The 13,569-nt window shown below is 38.4% G+C and overlaps 1 protein-coding gene across 4 annotated transcripts in view; it reads left to right on the top strand.

Moving 5' to 3' along the window:
• Window positions 1–11,740, top strand: part of C8H2orf76 (chromosome 8 C2orf76 homolog) — a 65,143-nt gene extending 53,403 nt beyond the window's left edge. For all 4 annotated transcript variants that reach the window (XM_045559844.1, XM_045559843.1, XM_045559842.1 and 1 more), the window contains 2 exons: window positions 3,120–3,201; window positions 11,434–11,740. In XM_045559844.1, the coding sequence (XP_045415800.1) occupies window positions 3,120–3,201; window positions 11,434–11,510 (159 nt within the window). In that variant the 3' untranslated portion in view covers window positions 11,511–11,740. The remainder of the gene's footprint in view (window positions 1–3,119; window positions 3,202–11,433) is intronic.
• The last annotated feature ends 1,829 nt before the right edge of the window (window positions 11,741–13,569 follow it).

Below are 13,569 nucleotides of genomic sequence, written 5' to 3'. Positions count from 1 at the left end.
GATCGCTTGAGCCCAGGAGTTTGAGGTTGCTGTGAGTTAGGCTGATGCCACAGCACTCTAGCCAGGGAGACAGAGTGAGACTCTGTCTCAAAAAAAAATTGAAATAAAACTTTAATTTTTGTCTTATATTTTGTGAGTTTGGAAACCAGATAGCTCTCCTTGTTAAAAGTATGTAAAAGGAAGAAGTCACACCCTGGAATAAACTTTACAAGAAATGTGCAAGGGCTTCAGGAAGAAAACTTTAAACTGCTACTGTTGTCCACCCCTTTTTCTCTCTCTCTCTTTCTTTGTCTCTCTCTCTCTCTCTCACACCCACACAAACACACACACATACACTCACACACACTCTTGAAAATATGAATCTGAGCTCTGGGATTAATTGTTCAGACTCAGTGAAGTAAATTCCTCTTAAACTGTGTCTTTTATTATGTGAATTTCTACCTCAATTAACCCAAAATAAGACTTCAGTAGAAATGCTTAGGATATTTTGGATAGGAAGATGCAACAGCAAGAAGATGTCAATTCTCTCTTGACTAATTTATAAATTTAATGCCACCCCAATAAAATACTAAGAACATGTGTATATATATGCAAACTAAAGCTGATTATAAAATTAATATATAAAAAACAAAGGAAAGAAATGAAGGTGACTAGGCCTATCATATATTAAGACATTATAAAACTATGGCAGTTAAAATAATGTGCTACTATCACATGAGCATATATCCAGGAATTTAGTGTATACTAAACATGGCATTTCAAATGTATGGATAAAAGATGGAGGATTCAATAAGTGGTATTGGAACAACTGGGTTGACATCTAAAAAACAGTTTTGTTGAATCCCTATCTTCTTCTTTATGCCAATATGAATACCCCTTGGATTAATGGCTTAAATGCAAAAATTAAACCCATAGGTGGGAATAGAGATAAAGTAGATTGAACATGACTTTATAATTTATTCGAGTTGCGTTATGAGTGTGAACAGGAGGTTCATTACACTAGTCTGTATGTATTGTATTTTTGAAAGGCTCCACAATTAAAAGTTTAAAATATGAAACTCATAAAAATATTTGAAGAAAACATGGAATTTAAAAAATAACCTTGGAATGGAGAAAGTCTTTCTAAGTATGATAGAAAATTAAGAAACCCTAAAAGACTGATACATTTTACTTCATTAACTTATTTATTCAGAAAAAATTCATTTAGTACCTTCTGTTGAAAAGAAAACACTACAAAAAATCAAGAAACAAATAAAAAGTGGGGGAAAATTTTCTAACTTATAGAAAAGGCCTAATTTCTTTAGTATATAAAGATATTCTGTAATTCCATTAGATAAATTATCCTGCAACTGCACTAAAAAACAAAATATTTACAACTTTACTCATAATAAATACAAATTAAGACTATGCTTAATCTACATCTGTCAGATTGGCAAAGATCAGGAGAAGGTTTTGATAACACGCTGTGTTGGTGAGGATGGGAAACAGGTACTGCCACTGGTTGGTAGTGAGAGTGTAAATTGGCACCGCCTCTCTGGAGAGTTATTTGGCAACATCTGTCAAAATGTGTATAACATTTTTATTTTCAGAGAGTTGTGAATAACTCTCTGATCCAATAATTCTACTTCTAGGAATTTATCTTACACATAAAACTTGTACATATGCAATATAATGTATGTACAAGGATATACATTACAGGATTATTTATGGTAGCAAGAGATTGGAAACAACCCAAATGTCGATCAGTAGGGACTGAGTGGGGGCGGTGTGTGTGTCCCTTCGATGGAATATGCCACAGCCTTGATAAACTGTGAAGCAGCTCTTACTGATGTAGAATGATTCTGAGCTACGTTTTTAAGAGAAAAAAGCAAGTGTTACATAGCATATAATATGCTATTGTTTGTGTGGAAAAATTGACAGACACGTCTCCGCCTGCATTACACGTACAGAGACAGTCTCTGGAAGGATGCACAGGAATTAGTACAAGCTCTCTGGAGAGCTGGTAGATCGGGGCTAGGGGGAGACTTACTTTTCAGTTTTTACCCTTGTGTGATTGGAGAATTTTGTATCATAAGGATGTGTTACCTATTCTAAAATTATTTTTTTAAGTAAAGTTTCTTTCTTTTAATCTGTGGCTCTGGAGCTCAAGGCCTGTGCTCTGCAGTGAATGAAGTCTGGGAGCGCAGGGCATGCCTTCCGGCCGCCCGGCTTCTCTTTTGGCCACGCAGAGGCCTTTCTGTTGGCTCTGCCCCAGCCGTGTTCTAGAAATAGAATGCGTTGCTAAACAGCTGCATTCTGGTTGCCAGGGGGTACTGTGACCAAGTAGTGGTCAGCTCTGTGTGCTGTTCAGGGCCGGGATCAACTCTGCATTTTCTCCTGTAGGTATGAAGTCTAACTGGATTTGAAATGTCACTGGAGGGCACCTTCATCCACCCCCACCCCAAATCTCATAGAGAAATGTTCCAGTTAATATGACAGGGAACCAAATGCTTATTAGCTGAGGCAAGGCTTTTGGATGTGTGACTTTGGCCATTTGAAGTAAACTTGCTTCTCTCGGAAGTCAGAGCTTGAACCCCAGCACCATTGCTGCCTAGCGTGTGCCTGGGCCTCTGCCCTAACTTCTCTGATTCCTCCTGGGTTATTGTGAGGATGACGAGAAGATGATGACCACGCAGCGACAGCAGTGATGGCTGCTAACAGTGCCTACTGCACAGTGTCACCATGCTGAGGGGCTGTGGCTTTATTTCATCTTCACCACAAGGCCATGAGAAAGAGGTGTTCTCTTTCCCTGTTCTACAGAAGGGGAGGCTCAGTCTCAGAGAGATCATGTATTAACAGTTTGTTGAGAACACACAGCTGGGGACTGGTGGAGCCTGGGTTTGAACCCAGATCTAGCTCCAAGGCCTGTGCTGTAGCACTCTCTCCAGGGCTTCATATGGTGTGTGCGCTTAGTAGGTCCTCACCGTGCACCTGCTCACATCCCTCGTTATATTAGCAGGAGCAGAATGTGACTTAGATTATAGCTATGACTCAGAGTAACAACTCTATGTCTTTGAGAAGTCCACCAAATGTGAAACTCATGTAAGTACTGATAAAATGCAAATTTTCTTTCTTTTTAGTCAAATGAACTTGTGTTGAGTTTGGAAGATGACGACAGACTCCTGCTAAAGGAAGACAGAACTCTGAAAGCAGCTGGAGTTGGTGAGAAAGGGGGCCTTGTGTTGCTAGAAGGGGCACTCGCTTTTCTGGATTGTATGATGGGGCCTGGGAGATTATATTTGGGTAACTTGCTGCAAAGTAAATGCTCCCCTTAGTGCTCTTTACACTCCCTGATAACTATTCAGAGGACAAGAACGATGTGATTCTGGTCGCCTGACTGAGGGCAGTGGAGATTGGCTCCCCAAATGTGCAGAACGCAAATAGTGCTTTTCAGAAGCGGTGCTCAGAATTCTGCTGAGGGTCATCTTAAGTGACTGACAGGCTATTAGTACCATGTCTACTTACTCTTATCATAGTCATTTGAGCTGATGGTTTGAGAGAAAGGAACATAGTAGCACTAATGTGGAATAAGGATACGAGATGTTGTCTGTGTAACGTGCAGTGTGGTTTCTGATAGTCTTCCAAATCCCTCAGGGCCCACCAAGTCATGGAACTTAAAATAGTCTACTGTGCAGCTGAAAAATTACCCGATTTGGCCTTTCAACCCGGAACATGCATGCAGTTCTATTTTAAAGAAATGTTATGTGACGTGTTTTGTGGCCATTAGATGTCACTGTTATTCTACTTATATGTATACCTAAAGATATCTGGCAATAGAGGGAGTGAAGATTATCAGAGAGGTCTGAGCAGTTAAAGACATTGTGCCTCTGACACGCTTCTGTGGTCAGTGACTCTGATGGAGCGTCACAAATCACATGTCCTTTGCAGTTATTTGTACACACTGGTTAAAGAACACAATAAGTGAGGTCCACGTTGGGAAGCCTTAAATTTTTTTGACAGGTGTTCTATTGAGTTACTTTAATCACCTATGTCAGGAATTCACTTTTGAATGACTCGTGATTAACGTGAATTCCTGACATTGATCTTCCTATTTAAATAGAATCTTAAATAACATGTTGTGAAATAATCTTAGACTTGTTTTCTGTGTTGAAGTCTACAATGTTTGCTAGAATGAGTGTCTTTCTGTATTACAAATACATAAGGTTGATTGTTGTTATTTGAAAAACAATTTTTAATGTGGCATTTGTTTCTTCAGATACTATTAATGTAGCAGGTGGCACCTAGAAGGTAGTTCTGTTTGTTGTTAAAGCATAAAGCTATAATGAATATTATATATTGGTACTGATGTGGGAATTGACAGATAGCTTCATGGAAAATAGTGGAAAATCCAAAAACAAAGTAATGAAAAAGAAAAAGGTAAGATTTCACAAGATGATAAAGTAAACATCTCAAATAAGTGGGGAGAGAATGAGTTAGCCAGAAAGTTACATCAAACCCATTGCCAAAATATTCAGGAAAATAAAATTCAAATCCTTATTTCAGTCTTTATTACAGTATAAATTTTAGATGGATTAGATGTTATAATGTAAAAAATTTTTAAAAAGAAAGTATAGCTCAATAATTTCATAATCTTGGGGAGGAGAAGAGCTTTCTAAGGATGACCTCAAAGGCAGAAGCCGTAAAGGGGGAGATTTGACCACTTAAAACCTAAAAACTGTAAGCAGAGTTAAAGGAGAAGCAATAAAATATGAAAAAATATTTGTAGCATAGATGATAGATAAGAAGTTATTAGCCTGACTTTATACAGAGCTCTTGTAATTAGTATGAAAAAGATAAATAAGAAATTTTTACTGATAGAAGAAATAGCTAACATATGAAAAACAGTTCCATCTTATTAGTAATGAGAGAAATGCACATTAAAATAGATAACTATTTTTTTGTAGTAGGGTCTAGTGGTTAAGAGTCCAGAGCTGGTCACGGTGGCTCCTGCCTGTAATCCCAGCTACTCCCAAGGCAGATGTGGGAGGATCACTTGACATCAGGAATTTGAGACTAGCTTGGGCAACATAGAGAGATGCCATTTCTAAAATATATATATTTTTAAATTAGCTGGGTGCAGTGACTCACACCTGTAGTCCCAGCTACTTGGGAGGTAGAGGTGAGAGGATTGCATGAGGCCAGGAGTTTGAGACCCACCTGAGGGATATTTTGAGACCCCTGTCTCTTAAAAAAAAAACAAACAAAAAGAAAACAAACAAAAAAAAGTTCAGAAAACCCTAACAACCTCAAAAACCTAATTCTGCTACTTACTATCTGGGTCACCTTGGGGAAGCAGCAATTAGGGTAAGATTAGTGGACATGAAAAAAAATGGAGTTCATGGTGTGGGGAAATGAATTCTCTTTTACCACTGTTGGGAATGTATGTTAACTCTAATTTTCTGTAGGACAATTTGACCTAAGACTTTGTCAAGGTCAACTTTCTGTCATATTTATTACTGAGCCAACAGGAACAAGCTATGAGGTTGTGAGAAGCCTGCAGTGGGGGGGTGGGTTTATCCCTCACCTTCTCTGTCTGTGAATCACCGATGCAGAGCTTTATTTAATGAGTGGGCATAGAATATATTGTGTGATGCCCTTATTTAAACATGTTGATACTTACATGTGTGTATGTGTATATGGGGAGAAGATCACATACCAAAATTATAGAAACGGTTTCTCAGCCTGGTGGCATTGCCAGTAACTCATATTTTCCTTTCTTCTCTGTATTCTCTAATTGCTCTTCTTGTGATTTAAAAACTTTTCTACAGTTTACCTGTATTCCTTATAATTAAGGGACTGATATTTAAAAAAAAGAATAAACCCCTAAAGTTGGGGAAAATCTGTTTGAATGAAGGCTGTACATTTTACTTGCTTTGTGACCTTCTGTAAGCCACTATCCTCTCTGAAAATCTATTTTGTTTTTTGTAAAAATGGGAATGATGAAGCCTGTTTCAGAAAGTTGTCAGAAGGGTTGCGTGAAAGAATGAATGAGGGCATCAGGAATAACATGTATAAAAGGCCCTCAACAACACTTGTTTGATCTGGAAACCATCCTGGGGAAGGCAGCTGGCAAATTTTTTTTTTTTTGAGACAAGAGTCTCACTTTGTTGCCCAGGCTAGAGTGCTGTGGTGTCAGCCTAGCTCACAGCAACCTCAAGCTCCTGGGCTCAAGCAATCCTCCTGCCTCAGCCTCCCGAGTAGCTGGGACTACAGGCGTGCGCCACCATGCCTGGCTAATTTTTTCTATATTTTTAGTTGTCCATATAATTTCTTTCTATTTTTAGTAGAGACGGTGTCTCGCTCTTGCTCAGGCTGGTCTCGAACTCCTGACCTCAAACGATCCTCCTGCCTCGGCCTCCCAGAGTGCTAGGATTACAGGCGTGAGCCACTGCGTCCGGCCTTGGCAAATGTTTTGACTTTACTAAAACACTGAATTGTTGGTTCTCGTCATTAATTTCAGACTGGCACATGTAGTGAACTGTCTGTAGAGGTGAGAATCGAATCCCTCTTTTTGTCGTCTTGTTTTGAGGCCATAGTTCTGGGATCAGAGTCAGGTCCTTTTCCCTGATTCTCCACTCCTTTCCGAGTGGGGTGGGGGCTCCGAACTGCCCTCCTGACCCTGGCAAGCCAGCAGCCCCAGGCAGGGGCACCTGGGGCACCGCAGGGAGTGATTTCCTCTTTATTGCCTAGAGTAGCACTGCTGTTCTCCAGGGAACAAGCCGAGGTTGTACCCAGAGAAGGAGATGAGGGTCCCCAGAGAGCAACAAAAAATTCTGAGTGGGAGTCGGGTTGTAAAAATGATACCTGAAGCATGTGATTTTTCTAGGGAATTTTCCCTCCCGTGGTGCCTTGTGAGGTTAGGATTTTAAGAGGTTTAAGAGAAAAATTTGAAGTCGTCCCTGTCTGCCTTTTCACCACTTGATCTTGCTGTAGAGCTGTCACTCTGCTATCACAGCCAGTTGCCATGGGAATAATGCCCGTGTAACAAATTTATCATTAGGACTTTTCTGTAGGAGTCATGAAAGGAAAAGAAAGGCTTTGAGAGAGGAAATTAGGGGGAAAAAACTTGTTTGAAGATTTCTTTTCTCACGGAGAAATTCTCCAGCTCATCCTCCAGCCTTTATCTGCACTGCAGATCCCCATTGTATATTCTACACCTGACGTCAGTGCAAGTTTTTGCCTGTGTACTCAGTACAAAAATATATAAATAAAAAAGATTTGCTTTGTGAAGGGAATAAGATAGCTTGACCTAGAAATGTTATTTATAATTTAAAGACTTTTAACTTTGTTATTAACAATTGTAGTTTTGTGTACTAATTCCCCTAAGTAATAAATTTGTATGCAAGTTTTTTTTTAAGTGATATTTTATTTCTTTCATGTTGCTACATTCTACTACTGTTATCTTTTGAATACACTCTGGTTTAAGAGGGAAATTATGGCAGGGTAACTCTTCCAAAGCTGGTTGTTTTTTATTGGAAATATTTTAAAACAAGATATAGTGGGCCAAACGGTAAATGTTTGTCTCAGGGAAGAGTCCTCATCAAGCCAGGTCCTGTAATGATTCCAGAACTCCTCTGTGGTTTGTTTTCACTGTGCGTGTCCCTTCTGTCCTCCGTCCCCAACCAGAACCCCGTTGCGCCTCCCTGTGCCTTTTGGTTATCTCATACGAACTGGGAATATTATAGGATTCTTTGGCTCCAGCTTTTTTCTCAGGATCGTGTTTGATTTGTGTTTCCTTGGCTTGGTTCTCTTTCCCCTTCTTATTTTGGGTAGTAATATCTTAGGGTATGCATGTTTTCTTCCTCAGCAGGGAGTCATGGTGGCCGTTGCTCATGTTTACGTGGAAATGGCGATGCAGGCTGGTCCTCGGTAACGGGGGTGGTGAGCCCAGGGAGTTGGGGGATTCCAGAACAAGGACTCAGAATGAACCTCCGTAGGTGGTTCTTCCCTTTTTACCACCCCCACCTCCACCATTGCGGAAATTACAGGCATGTGCCCAGTCCATGGAAGACCTGGTTTTTTAAAAAATTATTTGTTTTCTCCAAACTGTAGCTTGAAATCTTCTCTGCCTGCTGATTCAAACCAGTCACTTGAAGCAAGGGTGCAATAAAAGACATAACAGTTGGGACCTCTTTGTTGAATTGCTGGCCTCCTTTGGTAAAAATTTAGAAATATAACTCAGCAGTGAGCACAACTTTGAATGATTTGTAGTTAGAATTTTGCAAAGTCTTGGAAGGATAGGCTGTACTTCCGGAGCAGGAGAGAGGAGGAAACTTTGTTCTGGCCTCAGATTGCCGCAGAAGCCACACCTCGCCCTTCATGTATTTTTTTGGTCCATGATCTGCAGTTACTGTCACGTAGCAGCCTGCCCTGATGGTGGATTATCTGGATGACAAATCAGTGCACATGTCTCAGTCTCCTGTTTCCAGACATCAGGGGCTGGTGCCTCATGCCACTTTGGGACTGACCAGCACCAGGCTAGGGACTTAGAAAGTATGTGATAAATTCTTACTGAGAGATGAGTTTATTGAGATAAATTAGTTGATGAGTTTAAGTACATTGCATTTAATTCTTCTTGGGATTTTACAGTTAAAATTGGTGGTTGTTATATTCTTTAACTTAAAGTCATTATTTTCCTGTTAAAGGGGGGTGTGTGTGCATGTGTGTGTCTGACCTGTTTGGAAGCATTATAAAATTATTCATTTTATATCCAAAGTCTGAATGCCATGGCTTGTGTTCATGTTATTAAACTTGAACGTCAGTATTAAAATGATCCTACAAATGTATTTGGGGGGTTCTTACTTGATTTCATTTGATAGTAAGACGAAGAGATGAAGTGGCAATGTATTTATTGGATTTTAGATTGCACATTCATTTCAGATTCCCATGCCAGGGCACTCTGCACCTGACTGCACTGCCGCCTGCAGCACATTTAATTTAAAATCAGGTGCCCTAGGGGACCAGCACACCGTAGACTTCCTGAGGGTTCATCCCGAGCCATTTTTAAAGGAGCCATTTTAAATAGTATTTGGGAAGCAGGAATTTAGGGGATAATGGTAGAAAGAGCGATTATGTAGAGGTCTTAAAAATCATTTCTAATATATTTTCACTTAAATTAGCAAATTTGCAGTGTAAGCCCCTGAAATGATTCTCTCAAACGTTTTTAACAGAGTTTCACAGATTTTTAAAACCATTATATTCTACTTCTATTTAGGACTACATTACTGAAGTTTAAAATCCATTTTATGTTTTATTAATACTTTTAAATGTTCAGAGTAACTTTTAATGTGTGTGTTTTCCAGTTTGTTAAGGGTGAAAATTTTTTTTATCAACCTAAAGGATTTGCATTTAACCCATTTGGCAATCTAGTTTTCTTGACAAAAACTGCTGTCATCTGAAAATAAAATCTTTACTGTAGACTATCTCATTTTGAGCCTGTATTATGAGAGATGGCATAAATACTTTATGTAAATAATGGGTTGATCTGTAAGTTAATTAGACCCAAGAGAACCTACCGTCAAAACAAAACTGCTTTGTCGGTCCTTGCTTTCCATCAGCTTCTTCTGAGCCTACCATTGCTGTACTGAAGAGCTGCACAACATATTAGTTTTTCAAAAGGGGTGCAGATAAATGTCAACTGCAGTAAGTGAAAATTGTAATTACAGTTAGCGTGGATTGAGCGAAGTGCTGTGTAGGCAAAGCCCTGTGCAAAGTTCCGTATGTAAATAGCACATCGCAGATAAAAGCTTGCTCTGTGATTATTAAGAACAGGGTGTCTTTTGCTCATTCTCCATCAGAAGGTTGATTAGAATCACTTGCAAATTATATAACTCTACCTCTGGGCATGCTTCCCTTCAAAAAAGGAAACCCCAGGAGCTTTTTGTATAAAGGATAGATCTCCAAATATCTTGTCTTTGAATACTGAATTTTTTGAAGCCCCCTTTTCTGATTTTTTAAAAAAACTAATTCCAAGTGTGGAGCCTTTTGCCCATTCTTTTAAATGCCATTTTCTTGTAAAATTTAATGGTACATTATTTACTCTTTGCCTAAGGTGCATCTGTTGACAATGCCTCCTCATTGATCCCCAGTTTCTCTGCCGTGTCCTCAGGCACCTTGTGATGAAAGTTTGCAATCTGATTTTCATCTACTCAAATTAAATTTAATCTTGAAGTATAGTATAGGACCAGAATGAGGATCTGAGATGATGGGTGATTTTATTTTCTTCTCTCAACATTTCACTTTTTGTAATGAGCATGGGTAGCTTATGATTGAGAGACATTAAATTTGATATTCTTAAAAACAGCAAAAACATTTTTAATGCAATGTCATGCTAATCTCTTTAATTTCATTCATTTGTGATAAATCCTAATGATGAGATGAGAGTTGTAAAGGAAGAGACCAGTGGTAATCCTTGGCACCTTTCCTTATTATCCTATTTATTTGACTTGAAGAGTTTCACTTGTCTGTTTTCAGAGTATATGTTAATTGAGTGCTCAGTATTCATTACAAATAATCTTATCTGTTTTCTCGTGGAGATTCTGAAGGCCCTTTTGCTCTTTCTGTAAAAGCCAAGCAGACTGCATTAACTTCTGGTTTAATTTAAAAAACGAATGTGGAACTTGTTGGCACAACACCTTAAAGAATTGCATGTTTAATAATTGGAAGGCTCTCCATCAGATTTGTCTCCAGTCTGAATTAATAATGTTGCTGACTTATTGTTTTAGAAGACAGAGTCCTTGACCTGCTAGGTTGAAAGAATTGTGACTGCTCTGAACCTTTGTGGGTCCTTTAGCTGTGCCATATCCCCTGTGAATAATTAGAGGTATTTGAAGGTATTGAGGTAGAAGCCAATTTGTGTCTTTCACTTTGCATATTGTTGAAGCCTCATGAATTAATCATAAGCAGGGCAAAAAATTAACTTCTTCAGACACATATTTTGATGGGTCATGAGGGAGAATGTAAAGTGATCTGTAAAATATTCTACTGATCCTCTAAGTATTAAATTATTATACCTACAGGCTAATTTCATGGGGGGGGCAAGTTCCTCCTCCCCCTTCTTCAGTAACTGAGTAGCATATTTGAAAACATATCAAGGTTTGTTATTTTCTAAGACGGTAAATGAGCAATTTTATGATTCCTGAAAACCAGATTCTTGCTTTAACTCTTTAATTTGTTGGTTATTTTTCTTTTTAGGTTTAAATAATTTGAATTTCAGACTCTTGTAACTATACTTTAAACTTCTTATTGATTTGGTGAAATGTATTATCTTTTTCACTTTGGGCATCTGAAGCTATTCTAAAATACAGAATCAAAGTAATACGGATTTCCATACCTGTTTAAAATTTAGTTTTATATTAATATCTTTTTTCCATTTTCTGTTTTTCTGTTTTTCAGCCAGTGAAACTGAAATTGCATTCTTCTGTGAAGAAGATTATAAGACCTACAAAGCTAATCCCATTTCATCCTGGTGAAAACATCTCGGGGGCTGCCTTTTTGCATACCTGTATTAAGCTCTTTATTCCACTACTGAGTTTTTGAAATTGACAAACAAATCTTAAAAAATTAATCCCAGGCTCTACTGTTTGAGCCAAAATCTGGTGATTTCTCTCTCTACAGTTCTCCTCTCTCTCTCTTTCTTGTTGTAAAATAATCTATTATGAGGAAAACATTTTATTTTTTAAAAGTGAAGTAAACTGTTATTCAAAAATCATCTTGGAATATTGTTTTTTAAATCATAATTTGTTTTCTAAAATTAGGAATTATTTTGGTGACTTGCATTGTTGAGTTCTTTAAAAAGATTGTAAGACTAAATCATACTGTTTATTTTGTATTTTTTCCATAGTTTCTAATTAGAGTAACTGTTCTTATCTTTGGCTACTAGAGATTTTGAGTTCTCTTAGACACATCAGTGCTATTTTGTAGTTCAGGGAGTGTTCGATACACGTGACCATACGTGAAATTGAATTGTGTATATTTTAGGGAGGTTTTATGATGTAAGAGACTTACTTTTCTGTTTTTAGTATCTCAGCCTATACAAATAACCCTGCTGAATTTTTCTTTTTTCTGAGCTGTGTTTTTCTTTTTCTTTTCTTTTTTTTTTTTTTTTTTTTGAGATAGAGTCTCGCTTTGTTGCCCGGGCTAGAGTGAGTGCCGTGGCGTCAGCCTAGCTCACAGCAACCTCAAACTCCTGGGCTTAAGCGATCCTTCTGCCTCAGCCTCCCGAGTAGCTGGGACTACAGGCATGCGCCACCATGCCCAGCTAATCTTTTCTATATATATTTTTAGTTGGCCAGATAATTTCTTTCTATTTTTAGTAGAGACGGGGGTCTCGCTCTTGCTCAGGCTGGTCTCGAACTCCTGACCTCGAGCAATCCACCCGCCTCGGCCTCCCAGAGTGCTAGGATTACAGGCGTGAGCCACCGCGCCCAGCCTGAGCTGTGTTTTTCGATTTCAGGAACAAACTACAATGGAACCAAACTCATTTATTTTGAGACAGGAGGTAGCAGGATGCTTGCACATCTGGAAGAAATTGTTCCTTGAGCACAAGTCTATGTCCTGGAAGATACATTTTTTCAAAATAATATAATACTTTTAATTCCTGATAATAGCTGACTACCAGCACCTGAGGAGGAATAGTTTCAAAGGGGCCTCTTAGTCAGCTTGTGTCTAATAAAAACTCCTAGGGAAGTTAGTTGGCTCTAGAATTACTCCATGAACCCTTAAAATTGCCATTAGGGCAAATTGTTTTCATTGTGGTAAAGTCTAACTTAAGAAAACCTATTGTTTTTAAAAAATCAACTTTGAATGTCTGATTAACATGATCAGAAGATGCTGTGCTTTATTGAAAGAGTTAATAGTCTTCTTTAAAACAGAAATTCTATTTATTTTATTCATTGAACAAAGTATTGAGTACACAGATGACCTGGGTTTCTGGGGAGTTAATAAAGAAGAAAGTAAGACACAGTTTTTGCCTGAGTGAGTCGGGAAAGAGAGTATAAGCAAGTGATTTAATAGAATATCAGTACTGCTATGGGAGCATTGTTGACAGGGTAATTAATTCTGTGTGGGATTATTTTTATCTTATTTTTAAAGAAGTACTACTTGAGCTGTACCTTAAAAGATTGAATAAGGATTTTTGCTTAGGAGAGAAGAAGGGGAAGCTTTCTGGAAGAGGGACTAGCATATACAAAGGCAGAGCACTTGGGAAGAGTTTGAGGTTTCAGTAGAAAGCACAAGTTTCAGTGTCACTAAAAATAATTAATTTAAAAAATTTTTAAAAATGATTAAGGGTGCTTTCCTGTTTTAGAAACAGGATCTTGGTCTGTTGCCCATTCTGGAGTAGTGGTGCTGCAATCATAGCTCACTGCAGCCTCAAACTCCTGGGCTCAAGTGATCCTCCCACTTCAGCCTCCCGAGTAGCTGGGACTATGGGTGTGTGGCATCACACCCAGCTAATTTTTTTTATAAAAAATTTTGTGTAGAGATGGGGTCTCATTATGTTGCTCAAGTTGGTCTCAAACTCCTGGGCTT

Source organism: Lemur catta, chromosome 8 (assembly GCF_020740605.2).
Source record: "Lemur catta isolate mLemCat1 chromosome 8, mLemCat1.pri, whole genome shotgun sequence".
NCBI classification, from domain to species: domain Eukaryota; kingdom Metazoa; phylum Chordata; class Mammalia; order Primates; family Lemuridae; genus Lemur; species Lemur catta.
This window is presented reverse-complemented; position numbering and strand designations above follow the sequence as displayed.